At 33.1% G+C, this 12,496-nt stretch overlaps 2 protein-coding genes across 2 annotated transcripts; one reads left to right on the top strand and one right to left on the bottom strand.

Annotated features, from left to right (window-relative positions):
• Positions 1-647: 647 nt before the first annotated feature.
• On the top strand, positions 648-4,926 carry LOC130818068 (adenine nucleotide transporter BT1, chloroplastic/mitochondrial-like). The gene is made up of 3 exons (XM_057684096.1): positions 648-1,669; positions 4,000-4,161; positions 4,244-4,926. The coding sequence occupies exons 1-3, from the start codon at positions 1,106-1,108 to the stop codon at positions 4,715-4,717; spliced, it is 1,200 nt and encodes a 399-aa protein (XP_057540079.1). The 5' UTR covers positions 648-1,105; the 3' UTR covers positions 4,718-4,926.
• Positions 4,927-7,203: 2,277 nt separating this feature from the next.
• Positions 7,204-11,038, bottom strand: LOC130818119 (uncharacterized protein At2g34160-like). The gene is made up of 5 exons (XM_057684158.1): positions 10,807-11,038; positions 10,001-10,049; positions 7,688-7,750; positions 7,542-7,603; positions 7,204-7,466 (listed from the first exon to the last, which is right to left on the bottom strand). Exons 1-5 carry the CDS (start codon positions 10,930-10,932, stop codon positions 7,374-7,376), a joined length of 393 nt encoding a protein of 130 aa, XP_057540141.1. The 5' UTR covers positions 10,933-11,038; the 3' UTR covers positions 7,204-7,373.
• Positions 11,039-12,496: the final 1,458 nt, after the last annotated feature.

Here is a 12,496-nt window from a genome sequence, read left to right on the forward strand (position 1 = left end):
ATATTAATTGAATATATAAAATGGACTCAGTCGCGCAAAAACGTGCGACTTGGTCTAGCTCAAGTCGTACAAAACGTGCAAGTGGTCCATTTTTCGATTTTTTATTCAAAAAATTTTTTAATTAACATTTATTTTTTATTTACTTATTATTCATAATTTTAGTTTAATAATATATGTTAGTTGTTAATTTTTTAGTTAGCTTATTTAATCAGTTAAAAATGGTGACTATTTTTAGCTTTTTATCTAATTCATCGTTTGAAATGCAAAATATGAGAGCTTGAGATGTTTAGTACTTCAAAATTAAGTATTTATTATTGTATTTAACTCTTTAGTAAGGAAAAAGTTAATCAACAAGAAAAAAAACATAGGGTTGTTTACTTATTGAGCAACTTTAACTTATTTTGATGTAAATAGAAGGTTGAATGGTCAAACCAGCTAATGCTAGTGTTTGATGAATTAGCTGGTTGAAACAACTTATTGATATGCATACACTGTTCTTGAACAAACTGCTTATAGCAGCAGTTTCAAAATCAATTGATCAAGCCAATTAATAAAATCAACTAGTCAAATCAATCACTATAATCAGCTATCAGTCATTTCTTTAACACGGTCGTACTTTTTCAATTTAGCTACGCCTATCAAATAGAATATACCTGCAGGCTGAAGCAGGCAGGCAACCTAAATCCACCGGAACCCTTTTCCTGTCTCTTCTGATTAAGCCTGAGGAGGAGAAACAGTGAATACTGAATAGTGATAGCCATCTTCTGCTTCTCAACCCCTCTCTTCTGCTTCTCAGCGTCATCTATTAAGATTACTATTTTTTATCCAATTCTTTTAAATTCTCTTTCTAAGTGGTAGGTGTGTGTATCATTCAACAACACAATATATTTCTTTAAATTCATCAAAAAAGTTTATCCCTTTATTCTACTTTCTTTAAATTCTTCACCTTTTTGTGACATTTGCATACAAGATGCAATTTTGTGAGATACCCAATACCCAATTGTCCCTCGTTTAATCATCTTGATGTTATCAACATTAAAACCCTAGCACAATATTGGTAGGGTGTGGGTGTTTTTCTTATTTTTGGCTTAATTTGAGTATTTGAATGATGGGTTGGGATAGATTGCAAATTTCTAATGGAAAAAATAATGGGTTTTTGACCAACTGCACTTTGGGGCTTCAATGGAGTATCCCAGATGAGAGTTGTATCCATTCTGTACCTTCTACAGAAGGTTTATTTGCAAGCATTGGACAAATGGGTAGTGTGGGTTTTGGTGGTGGAGTATCTCCAAATCCCACAGATTCAAAGGATAATGAAGGTGGCTTTAAACTTCCATACATGGATTTGTATGTAAAGTGTGTTTCTTCTCCTGAAGGGTTCAAAATTTGTGGGATTCCTGAAAAGGAAAAGAAGAAGAATAAGTTTAAGTTGAAGATTAAGGTTGCTGATCCTTCATTAAGGAGATTGATTAGCGGGGCGATAGCTGGGGCGGTCTCGAGGACAGCTGTAGCACCATTAGAGACAATTAGGACTCATTTGATGGTTGGAAGTAGTGGGCATTCAACTACAGAAGTGTTCCAGGATATTATGAAGACTGATGGATGGACTGGATTGTTTAGGGGGAATCTAGTCAATGTTATTAGGGTTGCTCCTAGTAAAGCTGTTGAGGTACAAACTACAAAATCTTTCTTCCCCTTAATAAGTTCTGATGTTTTTTTGATTTAGTGTTACTTTCTTTTATTAGTTGTAATAATGCTAGATGTAGCTCATATGTATTGTTTTCCTTGTCCTGGTTACTATGTGTCTTCTGTGTGCAAATGATGGGTGTGTTCTTTTAGTGATAAATTATCAAGACAAGGATTTGTGAAGCAAATTTTAAATTTTGCCTAGTTTACAGTTGTTTCTGTTCTCAAAGTATATATTTTTGTATTGCATTAAATGTTACTTTGTAGTGATAGGCAATACACATTTCTTCATTTTTTTTCCTAGTACATCATCTACACCCTGTAAAGTTAGATTAAATGTTCGTTGGAGCTTGCTTTGTTATGATTTAAGTTTCATTGGAGCTTGCTTTGTTATGATGTAAGTTGAACTTCGTCTTACATAGGAAAACATCCTAGTCACGATGGCATTAATGGCTGCATTGTCGCGGACGTGGCACCTCGCGGTGTTATGACTCGTTCTGTGAACGTCGCAACGTGAATTGTTAACTTGGAAAAAATTCATTTTATCCAAGTTTTCTAGTATATTTAAATTTAAGCTTATATAATACACTTTCTAGCTACTAATAACACACTTCAAAAAGATAATGATGACTAATATGCTAGAATAATAACTTATAATAATGACTGTTACTCTATATTTAAAATCACAAGTTTCATAACAAGGTTTTGCGGTTCGGTAGCCTCAAAATCCATTAAGCAACTGTTACGTAACGTAACGAACTCATTTTAATTCCATGAGTTAAAGTATGGTTTGGATCTCAATGTTAATTGTTTTGGCAGAAGATATACATGTGGTTACTTTTAAACTTGTTTTAAGGTTTCAATGGATGTGTCGATCCAAATTACCAAAGCTTTACATGACTATGTGTGAATGGAGTGGGACACAAATTTTTGCTACAACCAAATTTTTTGTTTTTGTTGAATTCCTATGTAATTACCCTCTTTACAAATTTGGGGAATTTACCATTGTACACATTCAAGGGGGATTATTAGTAAGGAGACAGCGGAGGGAACAACAACAATGTCCAAGCCTTATTCCAAAATCCCAACTATAAAGGGTCACCTTTTTTTCTCAATGTGAGATCATACACTGATCATTTATGGAGTATAGTATGCTGAAGGTTTTGTCATTATTGAATTTTATGTAGGCTATGTCATACTTGTATAGCTATCTTTAACTTTTGTATGTATAGGTATGGAGCATTGACATAGTCTTGCATGTTTTGCCAACATATTTATCCTTGTTTTAACCTACAGTAGCAACGGTTTGGTTGTACAAATGTGCTTTGGTGGGTTCCTTTACAGTTAGGATTTTTTTTCTCGTACCAAACATTGCAATGATGATTATATAGCTGCAAATGTTAATGTACAACATACCTCATAAAATAGGCTAGCATTTCATATTACTAACAGAAGATTTAATTAGACTGAATTTGGCTTGAGATATTGAGAAATGATTAGTGCAGTTAGACGATGACAGATTATGCTTTAAAGTTTAGATCCCCCGGCTAAAGCAAATCATCTGCTTTGATCAGCTCACTTAAAGAAAATAGCCTAGTGGATCTAGATGTGGGTACTTGTGAATTTTGTTGCAGATTGTCACATTTTATTCTGTCTAGCGTAAATTCAGTAGTTTTGCATTAAGCTCATAAATTCATACATTACTGTCATAACTTGTCAGCATTACCACATAGATCAGTGACATGACAATAGTCCTTGTCATGGGGTGTAATATTGCGGATTCAGATGACATGATTTGGAATAATTCTGGGTGCGCTTGGTAGCTGAAATATTTATTATGATTAAATGTGTTGCATCCTGATCATGCATCCATTATTCACGTATTTTGATACAGACGATATTTTTTGATATAATCAAGTGTACATGCCTAAATCTATTTGTTGGTAATTTGAGCTTTTCCGTATTCTGTATTTGGATCTTGTAAATTTAATCCCTAGTTATACATGAAAGAATCCAAAAACCCCAAGATATGAACTTTCTTGGCGTTGTCCCAAAATGTTTTGACTTTTGCCTTATTGTTTAAGCATCCAAGGGTACTGGAATAGTAGAAGAATGAAATTGATTATCTTTTTCCCATCTGCGCTTGAAGTTGGGTACTAGAGACTGATGTTTATTTTGGCTTATTGTGAATCTGGTGCGATTTTGCAAAATTAAGGTTATGCTAGCAGGATGTTTCTTCTTGAAAAAATACTCGTGAAATCAACGATACATATTTATGAACACTGTGCTCATTTTCCTTTGTATTCTGTGCAGCTGCTAGCATATGACACAGTCAATAAGTGCTTGTCATCTAAGCCGGGCGAACAACGTAAAGTTCCTGTTCCCCCTTCTCTCATTGCTGGGGCTTGTGCAGGGGTCTCCTCTACCATATTAACGTACCCTCTTGAGTTGGTAAAAACCCGATTAACTATACAGGTAATTCAGCTTTCTTATACGTTCACTCCATTATAGAGGCAGATATCATGACTTTGACTGATCGTCTTTTTAAAATCATTAGAGGGATGTCTACAACGGTATAGTCGATGCTTTTGTGAAAATAATACGTGAGGAAGGCGTGTCTGAGCTATACAGAGGCCTTGGTCCTAGCTTGATCGGAGTGATTCCTTATGCTGCAACGAACTACTGTGCGTACGACACGCTGCGGAAAGCATATAGAAAATTCTTCAAGCAAGAGAGGATTGGTAATATTGAAACCCTTCTGATCGGTTCTTTAGCTGGTGCCATATCAAGTTCCGCGACTTTCCCTCTTGAGGTGGCCAGGAAGCATATGCAAGTAGGGGCTGTTAGCGGTAGACAGGTATACAAAAACGTGTTGCATGCTTTGGGTAGTATCCTGGAGCAGGAAGGAATGCAAGGGCTTTATAGAGGTCTGGGACCTAGTTGCGTCAAATTAGTACCGGCTGCTGGGATTTCGTTCATGTGCTACGAAGCTTGTAAGAGAATACTTGTGGAGAATGAAGACGAGGCATAGTACTTCCAGCAATTTTGTTTATCATAACTCACAAGGTTTTTGTTTAAATTTTGCTCCAAAAATTGGCCATCCTTTAAAGGCTAATACCTTTTGTTTAGATTTACATCACAATTTTTCTTTAATTTTCTTGTGATATCTTTCTTGATTATGATGAACTGATGAAATGAAATGAAACTGAATAAGATGCTCAAGTGGCATTTTTTAGTGCATTTATCTGTATTTTGAACAATAATGTTATCATCATCTTACTTAGTGTATTCTGCTCATAGGAAACTATAAATAAAATGTGGGGAGAAAAAGAAGACAACTCATACATTTTTTAAAATGGTCCATTTTATGTCAAGTGAAACATAGTCAGTTTTTAATAGTTCTGTTCCTTTTTGGTACATTTATGGAGTCTCTCAAAAGCGTAGTTGCGTTCAATTTAGTTAATGTTATTAAATGGTGAAAAAATGGTGAAAATTTACGATAATTTTAGTTGGAAAGTTTTGTTTACAAGTTTGATGTTTATATTTGTCTTATTTCAATCATCTCTTTTTATTCACACAATTTATTTCAACGCAGCACTATTTGGATAGCTGGTATTAATGGTAATGAAAATTTGTAAAGAGAAAAATTTATTTTGGTCAAATTTTATTGTCATGGTAATGATATGATATCTTTTATGAAAATTATCGGAATAGAAGAAAAATACTATATATTGGAATAGCTCACCAAAAGATGATGTCCTAAAATAAGATTCCAACCTTGGATATTAGTATTTTTAGATCTGAAAAGAAATATTAAACCGAGAAAGAATATATGTTAAAGTAGTTGGTTTATGTCCAATAGTAGTTAAAGATAAATTTATTGGAATTAACTAAAATATAAGATCAGGCAAATCAAAAGAGATTGAGTGAGAAAGAGAGGGGATCTTGGTAAATAACGGTGATTTGTCAAGTAAATCACCCCTAATGTGGTAGGACAAGTTACCCTTATGTGGTAGGACAAATTACCCTTATGTGGAAGGATTTAATAGGATGAGAGTTTTGTGATTTTAATTTACCTTTTTTTGTTTTGTTTATTTTATTATTATTATTTTTGTCTTTATTGGTGAGTAAAATCTAGTCATTCATACTTGAATTTCAGATAGCCTAAATTCAACCTACTGAAAGTCAAACTTTTAAATTGCTCTTAACATGGCGTAAACTATGTATGATGTAACTTGGAAGACTCGCCCAAAAATTCAATCATATGATCAATTTTACATATGAAACAATGCAATTATTTAAGCTTTAATATATCTAATTTAATATAATTAAAAATTTTAAAAGTTAATATTATTGATTCTATTGAGATTAATTAATATAGATTCTATTTAATTATGTCAACTTATAAATTAAGAATAAATAATAATTATACTGATTAGCAAATATTGTCAAAAACAAATAGAACAATCTAAATTGGGTTGGAGAAGTAATATATTATTAATAAAAATTAGGAAAATTTGCAAAGAAACACTTTATAAAATCAGTTTTTTGTAAAAAAAACACTTTAAAAATTTTTTTTTGTAAAAAAACACCTTTTAAGAGACTTTTTATTAAAAAAACACCTTAAATCAATTTCCGGTGACTTTTGTAAACTTTCCGGCGTTGACTATGCCATTTGTCAACTTTCAGGCGTTGACTTTTGAGCTCATATGGCATAGTCAACGCCGGAAAGTTGACAAAAGTCACCGAAAACTGATTTAAGGTGTTTTTTTTTAATAAAAAGTCTCTTAAAAGGTGTTTTTTTACAAAAAAATTTTAAAAGGTGTTTTTTTATAAAAAACTGGTTTTATAAGGTGTTTCTTTGCAAATTTTCCTAAAAATTATTAGGATTTTGATAAAGTTGATGAAAGTAAGAAGGGTGTTCTAACTCAAGTATAGTAAGACGTAGAGTTTGTTTTTTAAGCTTTGGTTTCTTTTACTTAAGATGTTATCTTTTTTCTTCCCATTTTAAATGTATTTAAAGTTCAAATACTCCAATTGTTATACTTAAACTTATTAACTTCAAATGATTGTAAGAGGGGAACAAAGATGAAGAGAAATTGAACACACATATTTTTAAGAAGATATCATATGGCCTTTGTATAGTTGTATGTTAAACAATATCTCGTTACTTCGAAGCTTTTGAATTGTTGAATATTAAATTTATTTTAAAGGGCTCCAATCTATTATTTCGCCCTGAGCCCTGAAAAAGACAGGAACGACCCTGCCTGATTATAGTATAGTATACAATGTAATTAACAATATTAGTGATACAATAGCTTGATTCCAATTCATATTTATCTGCTCAAACTTAATTCAATTGTTAATAGAAACTAGAGATGGTCATGGATCTAAGATTTTATTAGATTCGCCCTCATTTTAAGGGTTTAAGACCAAATGGATCCGGGTCCAATTCCAGGTCTTAAAACATAAAGGGGTATGGGTCTAGGGTAAAGCCTAAAATCAAGAAAAAAAAAGTGAGTCACAAGTGCAATGTAAGAAATCAGCATTAAGATTTGTTACAAAATTGATAGGTAAAGCCTTGCAGCTAAATAAGTTAGTAAAATTTAGTCCATAAAATCCAGGACAACCCCTTATAAATTAAGAGACAAACACAAAAATAGTGACACATAGCCAAAATAAAAACCCTATGCCTGCTGCTCCTCCCCTTCTACAGCCTCTTCGGCAGCTGCAGCCATCAACTCGTCAAATTCTGCTGACTTACCCAGGACAATCGCAATCTACAAAACAAAATCAATTAAACTCAAATCGAACGAAACCAAATAAGAAAAGTGCCAAAATTCTTGGCTAAATACCTTAGCTTTCTGGACCGGTCGCCCCCCAGATTCATTGATGTCAACAGTAGAAGTTGTTATTTCTATCAAACATACAAACGACCCAGTATCAGGATTAACCACAGTTTTAAATAGAAATCGGAAAGAAGCGAAAAAGAAAAACTGACTTTTCTCAACAGCAAAACCATTGTTCTTCAAAATCTCAGCAATTGTCACGACAGTTGCAATCGCTGCAGGTGACATCAAGCATAAGAATCATATTTTCGGAAAACAGACGCTTTTGATATTAGTAATATAGATAAAACAGACCACAGGCATTTACAATTGAACTCAATGTTAAAACTTTCGAAAACCCAATTCTCAGAAGAAATCAAGAAACATGGCAAAACAAGATAACAATGAAGTTCAGCAATATAATAATGTCCAAAACATGGAGTAGAACATCTGATTGATAGCATGTCGGGTGAAAATGAAAATCACAAAGTACTGCACCAATAGATGTGTGGTTCAGGAGTTCGAGCAAAGCCTAAAGTTCATAACTAGAGCGACAAATTTTTCATTCAGCTCCTAAAAATGACAATATTGTGAGATGAATTGCAGAATAAAGAAGAGAATGTAGATTGATGAATTCAATTTCTTTTGTTTGGGATATAAATTGGGAGAAGAGACGAGGTTGGAAGATAGACGATCCAATAACTTTACCTTCTAATAACCTAATCCTTCCAACTTTAGCAGGAAATAAGACGAGCACACTTCCTTTCCCGACCTTTCTTTCCCTTCAACAGCAGGTCAAAATAAAGCAATGGGGAAAATCAATGCACAAGTTTTCAAAAGAGCCATTAAATTTTTTTTGATGTGTTTCGTGAGGATATGCTATACAAAACAAAATAAAGCTAACACAAGAGGAACACCAGAGAAAACAAGCAAGCTAAACGCACTATTGGACGTCCTTTAGCTTTAGGGGCACACCTTTATCACATACTATCACAGTATTCGCTCTACATTCTAATCTATATAGTAGCGCTAGTCAAATGAGTCACATCTTATTGGACGTCCTTACTGCTTTAAAATATAGATCCAAGGTCTTTGAAGTATCCACTAGGAGCAATTCTTTATCTTCTAATTTTATAGCGCATCTCATGATCTGGTTTGTGCTAAAGTTACAATTCACGTAATCCATCTAACTCCAACTTACATCAATCCCTCATGACTCCAATACTCTTGTGTCTGTCATTCTAAGTAAGCATTAACTACCTTCATAGTTTCATTTACCAAAACAATATCATCAAAAACAACATGCATCAAAGCTTGTCTCCTTATATCAACCCAGTTATCTCATATAGGACCATTGCAAAAAGGATGGGGCATAGTTCGAGCCTAGACATAGACCAATTATGATTAGAAAATCCTCCATTGCCCCTCCACATATCCTAGTTCTTCTTTACTTCTCGATAGATATCTTGCACAGTTGCACTATATTAATGAATTTTTTGGAAATACCCTTCTTTGTCATTGCCCACCAAGATACTTCTCTTGGTACCTTATTGTATGTTTTTCCATGTAAATAAAATCTATGTTCAAGTTTCTTTTTCTAACCCTATATTAATACATCATTTAGCTCATAAAATGATTTGTTTCCATTGTACATTTTCCGAGCATAAATCCAAATTGGTAATTTGATATACTAGTATATCTCCTCAAAGTTATTTTTACCAATATTTCTCATAATTTCATAGTATGACTCATGAGTTTTATTCCTCAATAGTTGGAGTAATCATGAACATCTCCCTTGTTCTTGTAAATAGTCACTATAGTAAATAGTAACTATAGTAAATAGTCACTATAGTACTCTTCCGGTCATTGTGCACGACACAAGATGGTCCATTCCACAAAAATTGTTCCACCCGCATCTTACGCTCCGTTTCTTATCCCAGCCGTTAAAGTTACAAATGTGATTTCTAAACACAATTTTACACGATAGTTTTTTTCTAAAATATATAACTCTTGTAAGGTTGTGTCTGACAAAAAGTATTCAGAGTATCCAAGTCCTATAACAATCAGTTTAAGTTACAAATTACAATGTCCCAAATGTATAACACCACCATATCATCCAAATGAATTAGCAGATCAATGACATGACGCTTAGACAAAATCTCATTTGCATAGACTAGACTGGCCTAGGCAGCTCAATGAAGGAAACCCTAAAGCATTCAACTTATAGCCCAATAATATAATGGGAGCACGTGAAGCGATAATGCTTACATGAGTATAGGTAAATTTGCTATGACCTCACTCGTTAGTTAACTACACGTCACCACCATCACAAATTTTAGATCTTTTTTTAGTTCATACTGTGAAGGGCTTCCTCCCCTCAAAAAATTGCTTTCACTTTTATTTAGGGGTTAGATAGGGCACCTCAATTGAGAAAATATTATAGTGGATTAAACAAACAAAAGAAATTAAGCTTAAAAGAGAAATACCCATTCCAAGACCCGAGAGCTCAACTTCATCGTGTTGTTGCATGTACCTCTACAAAACAAAATTTGCCACATTTCCTTCATTAGATTGTAGTACAGATCAATAAATTCAATTTCGCGTTCATGGTAGACGCAATCTAGATCTAGACACACAACAAAACAACTGCACACTTCAGCTCAAATATGATAAGAGAAGCATATATCCAGGTCACTAACAAAATCAAAACCATTACAAACCAAAAGAAAAAAAAATCTAGATCAAAGCAAGGTACAAATTAGCATTTTTATACATCGCCACTATCACCAGCTATCACATTGCAATAAGTAAATTCTAAATTAGGGCTAATTCGCTTCAAGAAAAAATTAGGGCTAATTTAAACCATTAAGACTAATTGGAAATAACAACAAACCCCCAAATTCATCTCATATAAACCAAAACAAAAATCACCCAATTCCTAACGACACAAACATAATATAATCTCTGTAAAAAAATTCAAACTTTCCTTCAATTCCTTAACAATTTTTATCTTTATGCCCTAATAAGATATCCTGCCAAAGTTAACCCCATTTGCTTATCAGGGTATTCATTAATATTAATCACAGTAATAAAATAGAATCCTACAAACAAACCCATAATTCCATTTTCTACTAAACAAAAATAATACTAAAATGAACAAAATCCCAAATTAATGTTCACCAAACACTGAAAAACAAGAAGAAATTGCATGCCAAACAAGAAACGGAACCCAAAACATAGAAAAAAGTATGAAAATCAAGAAGGGAAAAAACGAAAGAAAGAAAAATTATACCTTAGCAAGATTAACGTAGAAAAAGAGGGGCTTTTTAGTGTTGGAGACCTGAATACGGTTTTTCTTAATGTTGTTGGATGAATCTGTGATGTTAAGATTGTTAATTGATTCTGTAACTTGTTCCATTTTTGAGAATCTGGAACGTTGTTGAGGCCAGAGAAACCCTTGATGACTACTACTTTCTATTCCCAAAAGAAACAGGATTTACGGTTGCCCACCAAGGCACTAGGCAGGGCTATATATTTTTAGCTTACACCTTACTTTTACTTGCATGTTAATCTATTATTGACATGTTAATATACAGCGTTAATTTTTTCATTAGCGGTTTAAATGTGATTCGACCCGAAAAATCGAATTGAAACCGAAAGTAAATCAATTCGAGAATATGTTCCTTTTTCAGATTTATTGAACTAACATTACCCCAAATCAAAGTTGTTCCCAAACCGGTTGATAACCGAAAATGGGATAACTGAACCTGAGCTGCAACCGATTTTTGTAACCAACATAAACCTTTAACTGAGATTACTTGAAACTAATAGTAACCAACCCGAGTCATATCCGAACCGAATCATGGTCGAAATCGAACTCAATCCGGCTAAAATCGATTTAACTCGAACGAATTTTTAATCAAACAACTGTAAATTTGAACCAATTTTTTACATAAAATTATGATCAACTCATATTTAATCATCTTATTAGTTAATCTAATAAAATGATTGATATTTTAAAAATTATATTTTATAAATACATGGTTTCATATATTTAGACTTAATAAATAATGGTCAATGTTTATTTAACTACTATTAATCAAATTAGATGAAAATTGATAGTTATTTAATTTTAATTTACAGTCAAACAAGTAAAAAAAACAAAGTAATAATTACTAATTGATTTGCATTTTAACTATATTGCTTTAAATAGAGAAAATCTTATCCTCAATTGAAAAATTACTAACAACTTAATTTGATATTGACTCGATTGATATTAATTAGTAATTTGTATCGAATTCTACTTGAAAAATACCCGAATCCGATCTGAACCCGGTAAAACCGAACCAAGTATTAATCGATGACAACCCGAGACCGATCGACACTCGACTCGAACTTCAACCGACACCGAACCGATGCTAACCCGATAGCTCGAATAACCGATATTCAACCGAATCGTGACTAATCGACCTGACCTGAGGGTAGCCCGTCGTAACACGCATCCAAAAAATAACCAATCAAAAATACAACCGAACCGAATGACACCCGCCAGAAACCGACCCGATCACCCGAATGAACACTTCTACTCGGTGTTATGGCAATCACAAATTGCGGTATGGGATGGTCTTATTAAGAGACGCACTCTGAGGGGCGGATCTATGTTTGGGCCCCCAAGGCACATGCCCCGAAGAATTTTTTTTTAATTTTTTTTGTTCTAATCTTAATCTTAATCTTTATGTTCAAAATTTTGATTCTTTTAGGTATTTTCACTCTATATTTTAATCTTTATTTTTATGTTCTAATCTTTAATCTTAATCTTAATTTTAAATTCTTAATCTTGTTGTTCTAATCTTTATTCTTAATCTTGATTCTTATTGCATATAAGTGCTTTTTGGTATTTGATAACAATGTCATCTAAATTTGATTGAAGTTAGAATTGCAAGTGTTCATTCAGGCTATATAACTATATAGCACACCAAGTA

The sequence above is a fragment of the Amaranthus tricolor genome, chromosome 7 (genome assembly GCF_026212465.1).
Source record: "Amaranthus tricolor cultivar Red isolate AtriRed21 chromosome 7, ASM2621246v1, whole genome shotgun sequence".
Classification (NCBI taxonomy): Eukaryota; Viridiplantae; Streptophyta; class Magnoliopsida; order Caryophyllales; family Amaranthaceae; genus Amaranthus; species Amaranthus tricolor.

Bases quoted from the DNA above. Each gene is read 5' to 3' on its own strand.
- LOC130818068 (XM_057684096.1), top strand. From the start codon at position 1,106: ATGATGGGTTGGGATAGATTGCAAATTTCTAATGGAAAAAATAATGGG. The intron at 1,670-3,999 runs GTACAAACTACA...TATTCTGTGCAG, and splicing joins CTCCTAGTAAAGCTGTTGAG to CTGCTAGCATATGACACAGT. The intron at 4,162-4,243 runs GTAATTCAGCTT...TAAAATCATTAG, and splicing joins AAACCCGATTAACTATACAG to AGGGATGTCTACAACGGTAT.
- LOC130818119 (XM_057684158.1), bottom strand. From the start codon at position 10,932: ATGGAACAAGTTACAGAATCAATTAACAATCTTAACATCACAGATTCA. The intron at 10,050-10,806 runs GTATAATTTTTC...TTTGTTTTGTAG, and splicing joins TCTACGTTAATCTTGCTAAG to AGGTACATGCAACAACACGA. The intron at 7,604-7,687 runs GTCAGTTTTTCT...TATGTTTGATAG, and splicing joins TGGTTTTGCTGTTGAGAAAA to AAATAACAACTTCTACTGTT.